The sequence below is a fragment of the Aethina tumida genome, chromosome 5 (assembly GCF_024364675.1).
Source record: "Aethina tumida isolate Nest 87 chromosome 5, icAetTumi1.1, whole genome shotgun sequence".
Taxonomy (NCBI): domain Eukaryota; kingdom Metazoa; phylum Arthropoda; class Insecta; order Coleoptera; family Nitidulidae; genus Aethina; species Aethina tumida.
The window spans coordinates 13,693,580-13,712,137 of record NC_065439.1 but is presented as its reverse complement, the minus strand read 5'-3'; the positions used below and the strand labels follow the sequence as shown (position 1 = coordinate 13,712,137).

Genomic DNA, 18,558 nt, shown 5'->3' with positions numbered 1-18,558 from the left:
ATACAAATTCATCGTTTCTTGTGTGTGTTTCATTTTGTGTAGTTTGTGTGCATCCCAACTTCCTGCAACTCCCAAAGTACAATGAGTGATGATGGAAGACAAATCCAATAAAAGAGTAAAAAGGAAAGGTCACTCAAAATCTTCAAAACAATCTGCGAGTAAACAAGTAGACGAACGGATCGTTGATATTCTTGAACCATATTTGAAATATCAAGCGAAACGCCTTGGAGAGGACGTAAAGGTCCAAATCTTGAATATCACAGACATCCACGAGCGCATCCATGCTAAAGATGACACACAAAAAGTCGATGACGACTCCAGTGATAAAATTCCCACCAAGTCGCAATCGCTGAACATAAATTCGGTAACGGAACCAAATGGTGCGCCTGTTTCAAAGGAACGGGGCCACAAACACAAGTCCAAACGTGTAAAAACGCAAAAAACAAATCCTGAAGTCGTAGAACCGGATCCATGTGTGGAAGGGTCGGTTTTAGAGAAGAAGACGAAACACAAAAGACGTAAAAAACATAAAGAAACAGATGAACTTGTAATTCCTGAGGAAACAAAATTCTTAGAGCAAAAACTTTCAAAGCAACCGCAAAATTCAGACGAATTTTCTAAACAAAATGAACCTGAAGACACATCTAAACATGCTAAGACTCTGAAAGCCAAGCTGGAGGTCCTGGAAGTTGATCCTTGTGTTGAACAGAAAAAAAAGAAACACAAAAAACACAGGAGACACAAAGAAACCTATAATCTTTCCGATGAGACGAAATTATTAGAACAAAAGCAGGCTAATGGAAATGCTAAAAGTTCATACCGTTGCAAAAGTTATTCTCCTCAAACTGAACAAACTCAACTCAACTCTTTAGTTGAAGGCAAGAATAAATTAGAAAAGAAAGTTCATAAGAAAGGTGGAAAACAAGACAACACAAATAAGGCACAAAAAGATCACGTTTCTGAATCCGAAACTTCCATCCAAAAAAAAGAGAAACCCAAACACGAAGATCTCAAAAGGTATATCACGGCAATACAAAAAAAATTGGACAGTATTCTTCCAAGAACACCTAGGTTGATTGATAAATTCAAGGATGAGGAGTCTAAGAAAGGTCGTGACAGAAAATCAGATAAGTCTAAAGAAAAAGATGACGAACACCACAAGAAAAAAGACAAAACTAGGGAAATTAAGGATGAGGAACGTACCAAGAAGCAAGAGAAGTCCAAGGCAAAAGCAGAAACAGAAGAACAACCTGTAAAAAAGTCGGAAAAGTCCAAAGTTAAAGAGACCAACGAAGATCTCCACAAGAAACAAGACAAAGAGGTAACTGAACACAAAAAGAAAAAAAAGCGCCATTCCGTCAAGGAAGACAGTATAGAAGAAGACACTCGAAATAAATCTTTGTCTACTCCGGTCCAGATGTATTACTGTTATGGCGAAGACTTCAAACAAAGTGCCGACCAGGATACCACAATCGAACAGTCGGAAGAACCCCAACGTCACAAAAAACGTCGCAAAACCAAACCTAAACAAAATCTGGAAGACAATAACGCGCCACCTACCGTCGAAGAAAAACCGGAACAAATAAAGAAGCATCACTCGAAGCACCACAAGAAAATCAAACCGGTTGAGACCGCACAGCCGGACGTGAACTGGATTCTGGCGACGGTTCCAAAGATAGAGAAAAAACAGAAGGAGAATGACGTGGACGAAGCCAAGAAGATAATGGCGCAAGCAGGCCACAGTTATAAACTCGAAGCCATACGACCGCCTTTGAGTCCTGAGCGTAGAAGAAAGAAAAAAGCGCCACGTAGAACGGTTTCGATCATGGCCGTTCCACCTCAGAACGATTCTGTGGATAATGTAGATCAAAAGATGAGGACGGATTTGTATAAAAAGTATTATAAGTATTCATCTCGGCAGCAAGATAAAGATATCGTGTCTGATGATGTTAACGAAGCTAGTGATAGTAACAGAGTTCAGATAGAAGCGTCGGAACCACCTAGTAGTAGAGGGAATGAAAGTATCGATAGCGTCCGATTGGGGAAAAATACGGTAAAAAGGGGAAAGATTAAAATACAGATTAGTAGTTCTGGCTGCAATTTTAAAGGTTTATCTGAAACCAGATTAAATAATATCGTGCAAGAACTCGGGCAATTGCTTCGGATGGATAACTGCGACAAACGAACGAAAATTAAAGATGCTGAAACAGGTGTACAAAGCTGTAAAGATTCGAGTACATATTTCAGTCATAGTCCAGTTGGCAGGGAAATGCCAACTGTTAAAAAAAAGCATACCCAAGATTCAAGCACGTGCTGTTCAATGACTGAACAAACAATGATGCAAGCTGCTTCGAAGGACCAAAAAAAACGCGATTCTGGAACGTTTTGTAACATAGATCCAATTGTAAACAATGTACAGATTGTGAATAGGTTTAAAAAAAACAGTCGCGATTCAAGCACGAATTGCAGCCCCATTAAAAAAGAGATACAGATTACCATAAAGGATAAAAGCAGTGGTACATACAACAGAAAACCCGTTGAAAAAGATATACAAATCAGTGAAATTGATTTAACCAAAGATATCCTAACAGAAGAACAGATGGTGGACCATTGGCCTTTGGCAAAAGATGCTTCCGTTGGGCCAATTGAGCACGAATTAAGGATGGATGGTTCGGAGATAATGGTTTTCAAGAATGCTAAATATTCAGATGCCAGTCAAACTCCAACAGACAATGCCACGATACCAAGTACCAAGGAGGCTTTCAGCGATGAGCCGACGAATTCACCTCTATCAAACTGTTCACCAGTATCAAAATGTTCACCAATTAAACGTTGTGTTGTTAAACCTAAAGTTCCTTTGGTTCGTTCTCCATTGAAAGCTAAACGACAGCCGATAGTGAAGCCAGTTGAAAAGAGGTTGTACAATCCTGAAGTTAAAAAAGATATGAAGAAAGTTTATAGCAGACAATTACCAGGACCTCACTACGCAACTGTGTTTGATATTGATTCAATTGGAAGATCACGGTTAAAACAGAGACAATCTCAACAACTACCAGTACAACAAACATCTGAAAAACCACAAGATTCATGTATAAATAATGACAAATTGGAAGTTATAGATATAGAAAAAACAATAGTTGATGCAGAACCAATATATCCAGTTGTAAACGAAGAAGAAAATTTGGAGGATGAAGAAAAGAATGAAGAAAACTCTGAGGAGCAACCAAATATCCTCGAGGAGAAAATAGAGGTATGTGAAAATAAGGCGGGACCAGTTATAGAAAAAGTTAAAAGTAAATCCCTTTCTCCGTCACGAAATGCTTTTGATCATTTTTGGCATATGGAATCAACGGTAAATTCAAAAGCAAAACCTTCATCTAAGTCACAACCAACCTCTCCTGAAAAATTCCAGCCTTCAGTCAATAAGGAATCGAAAATAGAACCAATAAATCCTTCTCAAGGAGAAAAGAATTACGGACGATTTTGGCATCACATACAGAATAGCCGTACAATAACTCCAAAAACTGAAATCAAAAGTATTAAAAGCAGATTATTGTCTCCAGTGGGAAATTTTTATGGAGATGTTGCAGAAGTTGAGTCAAAGGCTGCGCCAACAATGAAACAAACAGTAAAAGAAGCGTCTCCTATTAAAACACAGACTTTATTTAAAACTAATATCAAAGTAGAAGAAAAATCTCTACCAAACAAATTAAAATTCTTTAAACCAACTTTCGAAATTGTGAATGTAGGCCGAATAAGGACAAAACAAAAATCGCCACAAAAGCCAAAAAACAATGCAATTAAGTCGAAGAAAGAATCAAAACAAATTACTAAATCTAAAACTGACTTGGACTTTAAGTTGAAACCCTCACTGGCGAAAATTTCTCCAAGTCGTTCAAAATCTGCTACAAACATATCACAAGGACAAAGGCACGTGCCACATTCACATTTGCCAAGTCCAACCACGTCAAGTTCCCCAAAAAAGCGACACATATCCAGAATCCCGGCACTGAAGGCCAACTTGAAATCTAAAGATAAACCCGATCAATCAACAAAAGTGAAATTTAGCAGATCCAAATCCGACTTTAGTCCACGGGAATTTTCTAAACGATCAAGATCTAGTATCGGTGACTCGTCTAATTTGCGTTCCAAATCTGCCAAACCATCTTTTCCGCCGTCTCGAGACAGAAGCTTTGAAAGACCTCCCAGCGCTAACTGCAAGATTCAAAAATTGAACGAACTCAGTGCGTTTCAAAGGCGTAAAGCGTACGACGAAAGCAGACGCAGGAAATTGAAGAATCAGCCTGCAAAAATACCGAACCAACTCTTCGACGTACTTTTCGTCACCATGGTGGATAAAGAGAAAAGCGTACCCCACGTCGAGATAGAGGCGAAAAGTAACTGCAGCATGGTTATTTGTTGTTCACCTCAGCAGACCCTTTCCTCTGGTAAATTGCTGAACAAAATTGTTAAGAGTGAATTAGATTTAACATCATTTAAGACGAATTCAAAAGAGCCATTGGTGAGGTCCAAAACAGAGTTAGATCTCAAACCACAAATTAAAGTTGCATCAGTTTCTATTGAAACTATTCCATTTTTAAATTTGGATAAACCCCCGACCTCGGAGCAAATATTAAATAAAAAGAAGAACACAGCTGTTGGTGACGACTGTATCAGGAATACGAGAGTTCAAGACTTACAAACAGACGAAAAACATTTAAGTTCCATAAGCGTTAACACGTCTGAGTTGAAGGTGCATAAATCAGTTCTCTCTACGATCATCGATGAGGAAGTGGAAAAAAGCTCTGTAACAACTATGACATTACCAAGCAGACATTTAGTCCATTCGTGCACATCACCAATAAGTTTGATAACTTCTAATGATCATACGCAAGCGTCTACTTCGGAGATGACGTCCAGCACAAGCGCCAATAATTTAGAAAACATGGCCAATTTGGACACATTCAAGAAGCTAGTTGGTTGCTTAACTACCAAAAAGGAGACAACACCTCGTGAGAAAATGGAAGAGCTGCAAAGCGTCGTGGAGTTTTTGTGCCAGACTTTCTTACCAAAGCCCGAGAGCACATCCAGTGTCGAACCTACTAAAAAGGAGGAACTTTCGAACACCTCATCAGGGAAAACAACTACTGATTGCTCATCTACCGAGCCGACACTGAAAGAAGATGACGATATAAAAGTTCTGAAACCCGTTTCGAAGCCGGCCGTTAAATGCGCCAGTTTAAAGAGTGCAAGGAACGATCTGTCGAATCGTTTGAGTTGTCCTGAACTCGCCAGCAATACGTCTTCTTTTGAGTTTCTCTACGAAAAGTCGAGCGATGAGTCGAGTGTGTTTGACGTCTCCCCAACAATTCTTCCACCTCAAACTGTAAAACCAAAGAAGGATGTTACTGTATCTTGTGTGTTCGACAAGCCTTCAATGGATTCGCAAAGGTCTCCAATCTCGGAGGAAAGTGGCTACACTAGTGGCAAATCTAAGCGACACTCCATGACGAATTTTTTTAAGAAAAGCAGTATTCTGGCTCTATTCAAACCTGTTTGTAGCAAAGATAAATTGAAAAGGGGGGTATCTGATGATTTTTTAGCTGTGGCAAACGTTAGGTGTGACAAGGATGATTCTATCACTATAAACAGTCTTGATACCCAGTTCAATACGGGTATGAAAGGAGAACTGAAAAATATGGATAGAACAGAGGAACAAAAGGCTGACTTTTGTTCACTCCACTGTAGTCACGCCTATAAAGCTAGTGTAGCGCGAAAGACTAGCAAATCACAATGCAGGTAAGTTTAATTACTAACTATCTTGTTTAATATGCTTATTTTAAAAATTTTAAAGAAAAAAGAATGCATCGAGGATATTGAAACTCAAAAAATCGACGTACAGACTGGAAAATGTGAATGACTATTCATCAACTAGTGAAGAGTCTAGTTCAAATTCATCTGAGGAATATATAAAAAAGCAGAATTTTCCGATTGGATCTCCGTCCGGTACTTCGATCCGTAACATCCACACTATCATGAAGTCGAACGCTTCGAGCATCACTTCCGGTAGTACCGAGTTCTGCGTGGAACTGTGTGCTGGGCTGGAGATAATCAAAGAAAATTCCAAGGAGCTATATGAGGACAACTCAAAAGAAATTGTTTCTAATGAAACTACTGAACTAATTAATCCTGATTTAAATACTAATGCTATTAATTTGGCTCATTCAGGCGATGAAAAAATTGAAGAAACTGACATAGGTAATTTGGTACCAAAGGTTCCCAAACCTAAAAATCTATTTACAGCACAATTATCTATACACCAAGATGCGGAAGTTGTGAAAGATAGTTACAGCACATTCTTTGAAAACCTCTTTGCACTATACCAAAAAGAAATAGACTTTAAAGAAAAATTATATGCTGATGATCAGTTCACGAAGGAGTTAATTCAATTGATGGAGAAAGTTGAAGATGAATTAAGCAGACCAAAATCGAAAAAGTCGAAAGCCAAACACAAGAACATGTTTAAGAAGTTATTTAAACGCAAACAATCAGACGCAAAGACCGACACTTCTTTGTCTTCTGAGGGTTCGTCTCTGATTTTTGACAGTAGCAAAAGTAACAGTATTAAGTATAAACATGAATTAGCTGACGTTTTAAACAATCAAAAGAGAAATGTAAGTTCTTGTTGTAACCCATAATAGGTGATAATAATGATGCTATTTTCAGAAGCATATTATTTTTGAGAGTCAATATAAAATTTTGAATTTAAAATCTATGGCTTCCATTACAAGGCGTAGATTTTCAGCTGTAATACAAGCATTAGGTGTCATAGATTTTAAGGCAGAGGAGAAGTTTTTATGCCTTTTAAGAATATTGGAGTACATTGAACAAGGAAAATACTTTGTGATGAAGGTACAGTATAAATTTTTTTCAAAATTAAATAGTTTAGTAGAGTTTATTAATTTTTAGGAAGACGACAATAAGTTTGAAGAAACCGTAAAAGATGAAATTAAGTTTACACTTTTATACGTTTACGAAGTAGCACTTATAGAGGCTTATAAAAATAATAGATTATTAACTAAAGAAGGAAAGAATTTGGTGATATTGTTTGTGATTAAGTACAGTTACGGTTTGTTGTACGATTTGCATCTCATTGCTACATATATTGGTAAAGGTCTATTAGTTTCGGAAAGTCAACTAAAAAGTAAATTATGTGTTCAATTTTTTTAAATATTTTAATCTTTCTTTTTAGTGGCTGTTAAATACGTGCTTAGTAAGGGCAAGAGTCACACTATCAATATTCAGGATTTCGAGTGTGTATGCTTGAAAAATTGTGCTGTTTAGTTATGTCGAATAAATAATACGAAAAAATGGATTTTTTATTTTATTAAAACTAAAATATAATTATCAAGGTACCACATTCCAAGGAGTAAAGGTTCCATCTTTGGGTTCAGTCATCTGTAAGTAAGAATTGTTACTATAATAGAGTTAAATTATTGAAACAATTACCTTTGATGTAATATCATCAATACATGCCATTCGAATTTTGGCAGCAGTTACAGGAGTATCCATTTTAAAAGAACCACTTAATCCTGCTTCCAATCTCGCAGCTTTAACTGCATTAGTTGTGGCATACAAAACTGAACAAGCTGATAGTAATGGAGGTTCTCCGATTGCCTATAAATATAGACAGGTGTATAAAAATATAACAAAGATTTAAAAAATACCTTTGAAGAATATACTGCACGTGGATTGGATGCGCCCTTTAGAAGAGAAACATTAAACTCCAATGGGATGTCGCCAAATCCCGGAAGTTTGTAAGTACCAGGTCCTCTGGTAAAAGTTTCACCGTTAGGCCTGTACACCATTTCCTCCATCATGTATAAACCGTAACCTTGCATGAAAGCTCCTTCTATTTGCCCTACATCAATAGCCGGATTTAAACTTTGTCCCAGATCCATAACGATGTCAGTTTTTAGTACTCTATGATCTCCAGTTAGCACATCTATCTCCACTTCTGAGCATGCGGCTCCGTAGGAGAAATAATTGTACATCATGCCTTGTCCAGTGCTCCAATCGTAACTCACGTCTGGAGTCTTGTAAAAACCAGAAGCTGACAGACTAACCCTGTCAAAATACGCTTTTTCCACCCAAAAATTCCAATCCTTGTCCGGGTATTTTTCCTTGTAGGGCTTCAGTCTTTGGTTTATTATCTCACATGCGTTCTACAATGAAATAACTAAATACCAGAAAATGTAAACCAGTACAAACTTACTAAAATAGCTCCGCCATTTAGGTCTGAACTGCAACTGGCTGCTGTTTGTGTAGCATTTGGTACTTTATCAGTGGAAGTCATGCTGGTATGTATTCTATCCATAGGTACACCCAAGGCTCTGCTAGCTACTTGAATCATTTTGGTGTACAAACCTTGACCCATTTCTACGCCGCCATGAGACAAAAGCACAGAGCCATCAGTGTAAATTAAAACTAATGCTCCTCCTTGGTTCATAAACGGTGCCCCAAATCCTATACCGTATTTTATTGGTACCGCACTCAAGCCACGTTTTTTGAATTTGTTCCTCCTGAAAATAATATTCTTACAATATGTAAATATGTTTTTTAATTAATTGAGTACTTGTTGAACTCTAGTATATCAAGACGTTTGTTCCAATAATCGGCCATTTGAAGACATTCGTTCCAACATTGTTCCAAGGTGCTATTTTGTATTTGTTGGTTGTAATAAGTAAGGTCTCCTTCTTTATAGAAGTTGATTTTGCTTATATCCGCCGGATCTTTGCCTAAATAATCCGCAATATCGTTTATCATTGCTTCAGAAACGACAATTGCTTGTGGTCCACCAAAACCTCGAAAAGCTGTGTTGGATGGTAAATTTGTTTTGCATGTGTAGCCTTCAACTTTAATTGCGGGTATGTTGTAAGCGTTTTCGAAATGTGTTATAGCACGTTCCACAACCTTAACAAAAACTAGAGTCAGTTATTGTCAAAATTGTTTAAAGACTTACATAAAGTGATCTATCCTTGGAGTGTCCAGCATTGCAATATATCTTCATGTTACATCCATGCAATCTTCCTTCATTATCAAATCCTATTTTGTAAACGAATTTGCAAGGATTTCTTCCGCCAGTCACCATTATGTCTTCGTCCCTGTTCAACATGCATCTTACTGGTCGACTATATTTGTGAGCAGCTGTAGCAGCAACTAACGATAGCATTGTGGGTTTAGTTTCTTTGCCCCCAAATCCTCCACCTAACCGTTTGACTTTGCAGAAAATTTTGTTCTGTGGAATACCCAGTTTATCGGAAACTTCAGCCTAAAATGCACTTTATGTGAGTCATTAATTCGTTTAATTATTAAAATAAAAACTTACAATCACCTCCGACGTGCTTTGAGTTGACGCATATATTTCCAACTCGTCGTCTTCTTTCCCTGGCACCACCACAACCGATTGCGTTTCAAGGTAGAAATGCTCTTGTCCTCCAACGCGACATTGCCCCTCAATTACATGAGGGACCTCCTCAAACACCTTTTCGACATTTCCTCGAGTTAACCTTTGGGTATCCCCGAAAAACGATTTGTGTTCTATAGCTTCCTCTATTGTGATTATTACAGGTTTCAACTCCTCGTAGGTGACCCGCACTTTCTTACTAGCATTTTGTGCATTTAATTGACTATCTGCCAACACGGCAGCAATAATTTGCCCGTGACTGGTGACTTCGTCTGAATAAAATACTTTTTCTTCCTTAAACTCACCCCAAAAATTCCTTTTTAGGTCTTTAGCTGATACGAAACCATAAACTCCCTCCATTTGCATCGCTTCAGTTGTATCAATGGATACAACCTTGGCGTGAGCTTTGGTACTTAACACGAGACTCATGTAAAGTTCGTTCTCGAATTTGGGCATGTCGTCGCAATAAATAGCTTCCCCTGTGGCTTGTTTATAGGCGGATAGGTGGACAACAGGTCTGGCAACCGCGTCCGTTTTGCTTTGTGTTTCAGGTACTACCGTAAAGTACTGAGAGCTTCTGAAGTCCTGACCAGAGAAGCCCTCAATCCCAGATAATTCACGAGGATCGATTTTAACAGATAAGTTTTTGCACATTGTCAAAAAACATCGGAAGAAAAGGCTTAAGGCAAGAGATTTTCTGTAAGTGGTCATACCTCCAGGAGCGTCGGGATCTAACGGAAGGTCTTCTAGTAAACTTTTGTAGGCTATTTCTAAAGTATCTCTGTTCCAAGGCATTCCTCTGAGTCTGGCTTGGGTTATTGGTGCTGTAACAACACTTGGTGCCATCCCGCCTATACCAAAACTAATACTGTCAATTATGTCTGTTCTGTTCTTTATTCCAATTTGTACTGCCATGTTGACGATGGCTATGTCGTCTTCTCTCCTTCTTGCCTGTTTGTAGGCGTACACATATTGATTTTGGTGCGTGAAAGGTATGCTCAAGGATAGCAGTACTTCATTGTCTTCAATGACGTTTTTTCTATAGCCTGTAAAGAATTTTTCGTTCAATGATACGATTCTTTTACCTTTAGCTTCGCTGGCCACTTCCATATTGACTTTTGTAGCCATCAGAATTGGTATTAAATCAGATATTGGACTACCAGTCATAATGTTGCCTCCGATTGCTCCGACACTTCGTATCTGTTTGCTGGCGAACCAATGCAACATGTCCACGATTGATTTATAAATTCGTGTCTTGAAGTCTGGTAATTTGTTAATTTGATCTTTGAGGAAAGCTTCTAACTCGTCCAGAGTTACACCCGCTCCAATTTGGACACCTCGACATAACTCTTTGGTTATCAACAATTCTTGAACTTGGGAAACATGTATGATGATTGGATAATTGCAATTCTTAAATTTGACTTCCACCCCAATTTCGGTGTTACCTACCAATAATTTGGCATGGGGATACTGCTGTTTTAAAGTCAAAAGCTCATTTAATGTTCTTGGTCTATACCAAGTAACATTTTTCCCTTTGATGTACAAGTATTGTTTGTCATATGTGTCTGTCAGTTTGAGTTCAGGAGGAAATATCGGTTCTTGAGACTCATCGTATGGTATGAATTCACTAGGATCGAACAGTTCTTCTTCGTCTCTATTGATCTTTTGTTTCTTGCAACATTGATCCCCCATTGCACAACCGTTACCGTTGTTAATTCCATTTCCATTAATTCTGCTTCGTTCCCACTCTTCAGTAAAAGTTCTGTAGCCTTCAATGATTGGTCTATATCCGGTGCATCTGCAAAGGTTACCTTGGAAGGCCACTTCCATTTCTTTCATAGTGGGTTTGGGGGAGTTTCTTAGGAGGGTGTACATGGACATCACAATTCCCGGGGTGCAAAAGCCGCATTGCGATCCATGTGCTTTCGCAATGCGTTCTTGAACTGGATGGAGTTTTGTTTTTGTGGATCCAATGCCTTCTATTGTAATCACGGCCAATCCGTGCATTGAAAGTACCGGCGCCAAACAAGCATTTACTGGATAATGACTAAATGTTTATAAGGAAATTGTACACAGATAAGACAGCATAAAAATTAATTTGATCAAAGGATACATTTCTTTTTCTCTTAACCGGTCGTACTTTGACACCATGACAGTACAAGCACCGCATCCTCCTTCTCCACATCCAAGTTTTGTACCACATAATCTTACTTTATAACGTTAAGGATAAGTTGTCACAAGTGTTTAATTAAAGCAAAACAATGATTAAAGGATACGTTTGTTGCGTAAATAGTATAGCAACGTCCATTCAGGATTGACGTCGTCATCTTCAATCTAGAATAACAACAAATAAATATTATTTGGAAAATTATGTTGTTTCTTAACCTACTTCAAAATTGCTTCATTATTTGCGACAATGTGTCACAAATACTAAGAGCAAAAGGTCATCAAAACGTATTAATTTAAATACGTGACCTTCTAATAATTAATTACAAAATATGTATATATTGTTGTAATTTATTTGTTTCATTTCGAAACTGATCTATTTCTTTTATCAAACTCTTAGATACATTTCATAATAATAATTCTGCGCAGCAAAAAAAAAAATAATATATAAAACTTTTTGTTTTATTGTTTATTAATTATCAAGTAAAATTTTTATAAAAATTAATAAAAATGTAATATTGACAGTATTATTTATTATAAGAATACGTATTTATAAACACATTTTTAACTTTTATTTTGTTTTAAATCTTGAGTATATTTAAAACGATGTTAATTAATTTTATAAATAGTTTAGTACAATAATTTGTTTATATTGTTATTAATTTATGTTAAATTCATTACATATTTATTACTAATCCTGTTTATAACTACATATGAAGTTCTTTGTAAACATCATTTAATATAATTATAATTTATATGTCAAAATGTTTTAATTAAAATAGAATTAAAGAAATAATTTGAACTTACCTTTTTCCCGTTAACGAAAAACGTAAGAGTATTAACAAAATCAATCATTGTTATTACACATTAAACAACTGCAACTTGATTATAAATGTGGCCTTGCTTCTATTAGTTAAGGTGCGGCATTCCCCTCCTAATCCTGAATGTTTTGAATTTCACTATGTATATTCTTTGGAACAAATTTGACGAATGTCCACTGATACCGATGATCATTCCCTTATATATTTATAATACAAAATGCACATTTCAATGAACGAGATGGGCACAGACCTCGTTGTGTGATAATGAGCATATTTATATTTAATTCATTGTTTTTACCCCACTTAGAACAAAATATTAGTTTACGCACTTGATAAATATATATCAAAATATGTTTATGTTACTGTTATCTTGTCACATGTTTTTTTAACATTATTATTATTGAACTTGATTGTTATCCATTTTAATAATGTAATTTGATTCAAATACCTTAAGTAAAAAACGAAATTAACAAAAATATCTTTATTTGGGAATTATAAATAAAATCACAAATTTAAGCTACAACATTCCACGGTTTGAAGGATCCAGGTTCAGGTACAGTCATCTTTGAGGTAATATTATCCAAACAAGCCATTCGAATTTTCGCAGAAGTAGCGGGCGAATCAATTTTAACTTGACCTTTAACACCAGTTTCCTGCCTGGCAGCTTTTACGGCATCCTTAATCGCATACAGTACCGTACTAGCAAGAAACAGTGGAGGTTCCCCGACAGCTTTTGACGAATAAACGGCCCTGGGATTCGACACGCCCTTAAGCAAAGACACGTTGAATTCCAGCGGAATGTCCGCAAATCCAGGCAGTTTGTAAGTACCCGGACCTCTGGTGAACGTCGCCCCGTTGGGGAAGTAAACCATCTCCTCGAGGACGAACAAACCGTATCCTTGCATGAACGCGCCTTCGATTTGGCCTATGTCGATTGCGGGGTTCAAACTCTCACCCAGGTCCATCACAATATCGGTGCTTAGTACTTGGTGGTCGCCGGTGAGGCAATCGATTTCCACTTCCGTACAAGCCACTCCGTAAGTGAAGTAGTTGAACATGTTACCTTCACCGGTTTCCCAATTGTGCCCAATGTCCGGGGTTTTGTGAAAACCGGTTGCTGAAAGACTAACTCTGTCGAAGTAGGCTTTGCTGACCCAGAATTTCCAGTCCTTGTCTGGGTATTGTTCCCTGTACGGCTTCAGCCTATCCTTAATCGTCTGACAGGCTTGCTAAAAGATCCAGTACTGTCATAAAGTGCCATCTAGATGTATCTTTAACTTACCATAACTGCCATGCCATTGAGATCGGATCCTGAACTGGCAGCAGTTGGAGAAGTGTTCGGTACTTTGTCTGTTGAAGTTTCGCTGGTGTGTATCAAGTCGACGGGTATTTCTAGAGTTCTGCTGGCAACCTGAATCATTTTAGTGTACAATCCTTGACCCATTTCCACTCCACCATGAGATAAAAGTACTGAACCATCAGTATATACCAAAATCAACGCCCCACCTTGATTCAAAAAGGGTGCAGTGAAAGCTATACCGTATTTTGTTGGCACAACACTTAGACCTCTTTTCTTATACTTGTTTGCCCTACAACATTGTTGTTATCTAAGGTTAACTTTTTTTTAGTAATAATTTTTACCTGTTGAATTTTTCGGCTTGTTTCCTCTTCTCGTAGTACCTCGACGATTCGATGCACTCCTTCCAACATTTATCTAATGTGCAATTAATTAGTTTCTGGTTATAGTGTGTGGTGTCGCCTTCCTTGTACAGATTAAGTTCACTGAGCTTGACAGGATCTTTGTTCAAATAATCGGCGATATCCTGCAGGATACATTCTGCAGCATACATGCCTTGCGGTCCACCGAACCCTCTGAACGCTGTATTGGATGGTAAATTTGTTTTACAAGGGTAACCAATCAGTTTGACCACCGGAATTTTGTAGGCGTTTTCTATATGTGTCATGGCCCGTTCCAAAACCTAAAAAAATATTTCAACAGGTGTTCCTAATTACAAATATGAAACCTACGGATAATGACAAGTCTAAGGCGTAACCACAGTTGTTGTAGACTTTTGCGTCTAAAGCGAGGATTTTTCCATCATCATCAAAAGCGACTTTATAAATAAACTTGAAGGGATGTCTGGCGCCGGTCATAATGATGTCCTCATCTCTATCAAGCATACATCTTATGGGTCGACCAAGTTTTCTAGCAGCCACGCAAACTGGAATAGCAATCATCGCCGCTTTCGACTCTTTACCTCCAAAACCTCCCCCCAGACGTTTAACTTTACAATGAACTTTGTTTTGTTGCACACCCAAAACTTCCGCCACCAATTTCTACAAAATTTTTGGGTAAAAGTTTGAATTTATAGAGTGGTTTAGTGTCTTACAGCAACTTCAGTTGGGTTTTGAGTTGATGAAAAGATTTCCATTTCTCCATCTTCAGTTTTTGGTACAGCGATAACACCTTGGGTTTCAAGATAGAATTGTTCTTGACCGCCCATCCGACATTCGCCTTCCAAAACGTGCTTAGCTTTTTTGAATACTTTTTCAACGTCACCCTTAACAATTTGTCTAAATCTGGTCGAACAGAAGGGGTGATCGAAGTAAGATTCGTGCTTGATCGCGTCCTCTATCGTTATAATAACTGGCTGAATGTCTTCATATTCTACTTTAACCTAAAACAATAATTTAATCATTTTTACTACTTAATTCGTATAAAAGCTATATTACTTTTTTAGCCGCTCTTTGAGCAATGGTTTGATTGTCAGCCACAATAGCTGCAATGATTTGTCCTTGGCTGGTTACCTCATCGGAATAAAACACTTTCTCATCATGTATAACAGATCCCCATACGTTATGCTGTTTACTAATATCTTTGGCAGACACAAAGTCATGCACTCCCTTCATCGCCAAAGCTTCAGTGGCATCAATGTTAATGATTTTGGCATGAGGTTTGGTACTAAGCACGAAAGCTAAATACAATTCATCATTGAATGGGGAGATGTCATCGCAATAGACCGCCTCGCCTGCCGCTTGTTTATAAGCGGACATGTGTACAATAGGCCTTTGCAACGCGTCGTTTTTGGATTGAGTATCCGGTACTACTGTAAAGTACTGGGAACTCTTTAGTTCCCCGCCGTGGAATCCATGTATTCCCGACAATTCTCTGGCATCCAGCCTCAAATTTGGGAGGATCTGAGAGATTTGTTTGGAGATCGCCAGGTACGATCTAAAGAACAGGCTAAGCGCCAGTGATTTTCTATAGTTTATCATACCCCCGGGTGCTCCCGGATCCAAAGGCAAATCCTCCAGCAGACAATCATAAGCAACTTCCAAGGTTTTTTGGTTCCAAGCCATGCCCTTTAATGTTTGCTCAGTTTTCGGGGCATTTTTAACCGTGGCAGCCATACCGCCAAATCCAAACGAAATGTCTTCGATTATATCAGTTTTTGGTTTAAATGTAACTTTTACAGCTTGATTTACAATAGCTATGTCGTCTTCTCGTCTACGAGCCTGTTTATATGCTTGGAAATACTGGTTTTCTGAAGTAAACGGTACTAGTATTGATACTAGTAATTCCTCTTGCTTTACAATTGATCTTCTGTAACCTGTGAAGAACTTGTCATCCATGATAACTGTTCTAGTACCATTTTTACTGTGGAGTTCTAGTTGCACTTTTGCCGCAATGAGAAGTGGAATCATATCCGAAATTGGACTGCCTACAAAATATAACAAGTCAAGACTTTTTGCCTATAAAATAACAATTTTGATTTGTTAATTACCATTCATGATATTGCTACCAAGAGCACCAACGCTTCGAATTTGTTTACCGGCAAACCAATTGAGCATATCAACCATAGCGGCATAAATCCTCGTTTTGCTTTCGCCTTCTTTCTTGATGACTTCCCTCAAATAATTTTCTACATCGATTAATGTAGCAGCCGCACCAATTCTAACACCCGTTGCAACTTGTTGCAGCTGCAACATCTCGGTAATTTGCACAGGTTGTATGATCACAGGATAGATAATGTTTCTAAATTTGACTTCGACCCCTACTTCAGTGTTACCCACAACGATTTTGGCTGCTGGATATTTCGCTTTAAGATCCAGAACTTCGCATAATTTGGTTGGTCTATACCAGGTGACGTTGGTGCCTTTGACTATAAGATACTGTCGGTCGTACTTGTTGGACAGTTTCAATTCTGGTGGGAAAATGGGTTCTTGCGACGGATCGTAAGGCGTGAATTCACTGGTCTTAAACAAAACTTCTTCATCGGATTTGTTGTTTTGTAGCTTGCAACACTTATCGCCCATGCCGCACCCATTTACCATACCGTTCCCGTTTTTCATTGTTCCCACCTGTTGTTGCAATTCCCACTCTTCGGTGAAGGTTCTGTAGCCTTCGATGATTGGTCTGTATCCAGTGCATCTGCAAAGGTTACCTTGGAATGCCACTTCCATTTGTTTCATGGACGGTTTGGGGGAGTTTCTTAGAAGGGTGTACATGGACATGACAATTCCTGGGGTGCAAAAGCCGCATTGCGAACCGTGGGCTTTGGCAATACGTTCTTGCACTGGATGGAGTTTAGTTCTTGTTGAGCCGATGCCTTCTACTGTTGTCACTGCCAAACCGTGCATCGAAAGCACCGGTGCCAAACACGCGTTCACGGGATAATGACTAAATTTATCATAAGAAAAATGCATGTGCAATAAAATTGTATATAATAAATAATTTAAGTGAAGGATACATTTCTTTTCTTCTTGTCCTGTCGTATTTTGATACCATGACGGTACAAGCGCCGCATCCACCTTCTGCGCATCCTAATTTCGTCCCGCACAATCTCACTAAATTGATTTAAGGAAAGTAATAGAAATATTGTTTACGTTAATGCATTTGAAAAACAATTTTATCTTCGGAATATTACACAAAACTTGTGTAATTTTTATCTTGACTTAGACCCACATGAAGATTAATGTTTACGATATTTCAAGTGGATCATCACTTGTCTATTTGTCAAACAATCAGCTTTAATTTTCCATTGTAAAATTAAGTTCTAAAAACTAAGAAAATGAGAGAGTAAAGGATACATTTGTTTCTCAGGTATTGTAACAGTGTCCATTCTGGGTCAACCGCACTATCTTCGACCTAAAAATAATTTAATCTTCAATTTAAATTTTTACAAAGTTGAATTATGAAAGTTTGTTGCCAGTTAAATTATGTTTTGTTTTGATAAAATGATTGCTTCACAAATCGCAATTTATTTTCCACTCCGAAGCGTAACGCAATAATTCCTCAATAACAGTAATAAAAAATTCCTACCGTTTTGATTAATTATTTTTTATTATACATTTTAATTTAAAAATTAATATTTAATATAGTATATTTGTAAATTTATCAATATTATTAAAGTCATAAGCTATATCACACCTAACAGCAATTATGAATATTAATTAGATTCAACTGGTTTATTCAACTTTGATGATAATTATATTAAATTAGTTTGATGGAATCACAAATTTACCTTCTTTCCATTCACAAAAAATACAAGAACGTCCGTAACTTCATCCGAATTCATTTTAGACTTGTTGACCTTATCGCATGTGGATTTAGACTAACAACTGGTTTACTTATCAGCCTCGATGACGTCGCTTAAATCTTCGTAAAAGACGACGTCTTATCTATGGAAACTTGATAACATTAAATGGTATAAATGTATTTAAAAACAATGATTTAAATTATTTGTTGTTCAGTTTATATTTTAATGACGTGATAACTACCATGATAGTTAGTGTTAATTTATTTTCCATTTAATTCAATTTGCATATTTTTTGTGATGGTTTTTCCTCGGATTTTTAATTTCAGATACTGTCATAGATGTTCAATTGGATTAAAGTGTGTACTCCGTGGGAACTATGAAAAAACATTCACCATCTGATCCAAAAACCAATTTTTTAAAAGCCTGAATATGTTTTGCATATTTGTCTTATTGGAACTACAGTCAAATTATTTTCCGTAAAGAGCAACGTATGATTTGTCAACATATCTTTATAGGGAAAACGATCCCTTTTGTCTTCACTTACTATGGTACTATGGGACCAGTA

The 18,558-nt window shown here is 37.4% G+C and overlaps 3 protein-coding genes across 7 annotated transcripts in view; 1 reads left to right on the top strand and 2 right to left on the bottom strand.

Moving 5' to 3' along the window:
* LOC109602553 (xanthine dehydrogenase-like) overlaps positions 1-12,658 on the bottom strand; it is an 85,322-nt gene extending 72,664 nt beyond the window's left edge. For 3 of the 5 annotated variants that reach the window (XM_049968097.1, XM_049968096.1, XM_049968095.1), the window contains exons 1-10: positions 12,440-12,658; positions 11,743-11,800; positions 11,580-11,676; positions 9,389-11,513; positions 9,023-9,331; positions 8,636-8,973; positions 8,276-8,582; positions 7,728-8,225; positions 7,510-7,677; positions 7,376-7,458 (exon numbers count right to left, since the gene is read on the bottom strand). In XM_049968097.1, coding sequence (XP_049824054.1) covers positions 7,408-7,458; positions 7,510-7,677; positions 7,728-8,225; positions 8,276-8,582; positions 8,636-8,973; positions 9,023-9,331; positions 9,389-11,513; positions 11,580-11,676; positions 11,743-11,800; positions 12,440-12,487 — 3,999 coding nt within the window. In that variant the 5' untranslated portion in view covers positions 12,488-12,658 and the 3' untranslated portion in view covers positions 7,376-7,407. Of the gene's footprint in view, positions 1-7,371; positions 7,459-7,509; positions 7,678-7,727; positions 8,226-8,275; positions 8,583-8,635; positions 8,974-9,022; positions 9,332-9,388; positions 11,514-11,579; positions 11,677-11,742; positions 11,801-12,439 lie in introns of those variants that run through there. The other 2 variants (XM_049968098.1, XM_020018955.2) reach the window with 2 other exon arrangements.
* LOC109602554 (uncharacterized) lies at positions 17-7,373 on the top strand. The gene is made up of 5 exons (XM_020018956.2): positions 17-5,799; positions 5,855-6,674; positions 6,727-6,912; positions 6,970-7,204; positions 7,253-7,373. Exons 1-5 carry the CDS (start codon positions 89-91, stop codon positions 7,342-7,344), a joined length of 7,044 nt encoding a protein of 2,347 aa, XP_019874515.2. The 5' UTR covers positions 17-88; the 3' UTR covers positions 7,345-7,373.
* A 261-nt stretch (positions 12,659-12,919) lies between the features above and the next one.
* Positions 12,920-18,081, bottom strand: LOC109602563 (xanthine dehydrogenase). The gene is made up of 10 exons (XM_020018969.2): positions 17,979-18,081; positions 17,545-17,602; positions 17,205-17,301; positions 16,239-17,134; positions 15,187-16,175; positions 14,844-15,131; positions 14,482-14,790; positions 14,095-14,432; positions 13,736-14,042; positions 12,920-13,682 (listed from the first exon to the last, which is right to left on the bottom strand). The coding sequence occupies exons 1-10, from the start codon at positions 18,030-18,032 to the stop codon at positions 12,966-12,968; spliced, it is 4,053 nt and encodes a 1,350-aa protein (XP_019874528.2). The 5' UTR covers positions 18,033-18,081; the 3' UTR covers positions 12,920-12,965.
* Positions 18,082-18,558: the final 477 nt, after the last annotated feature.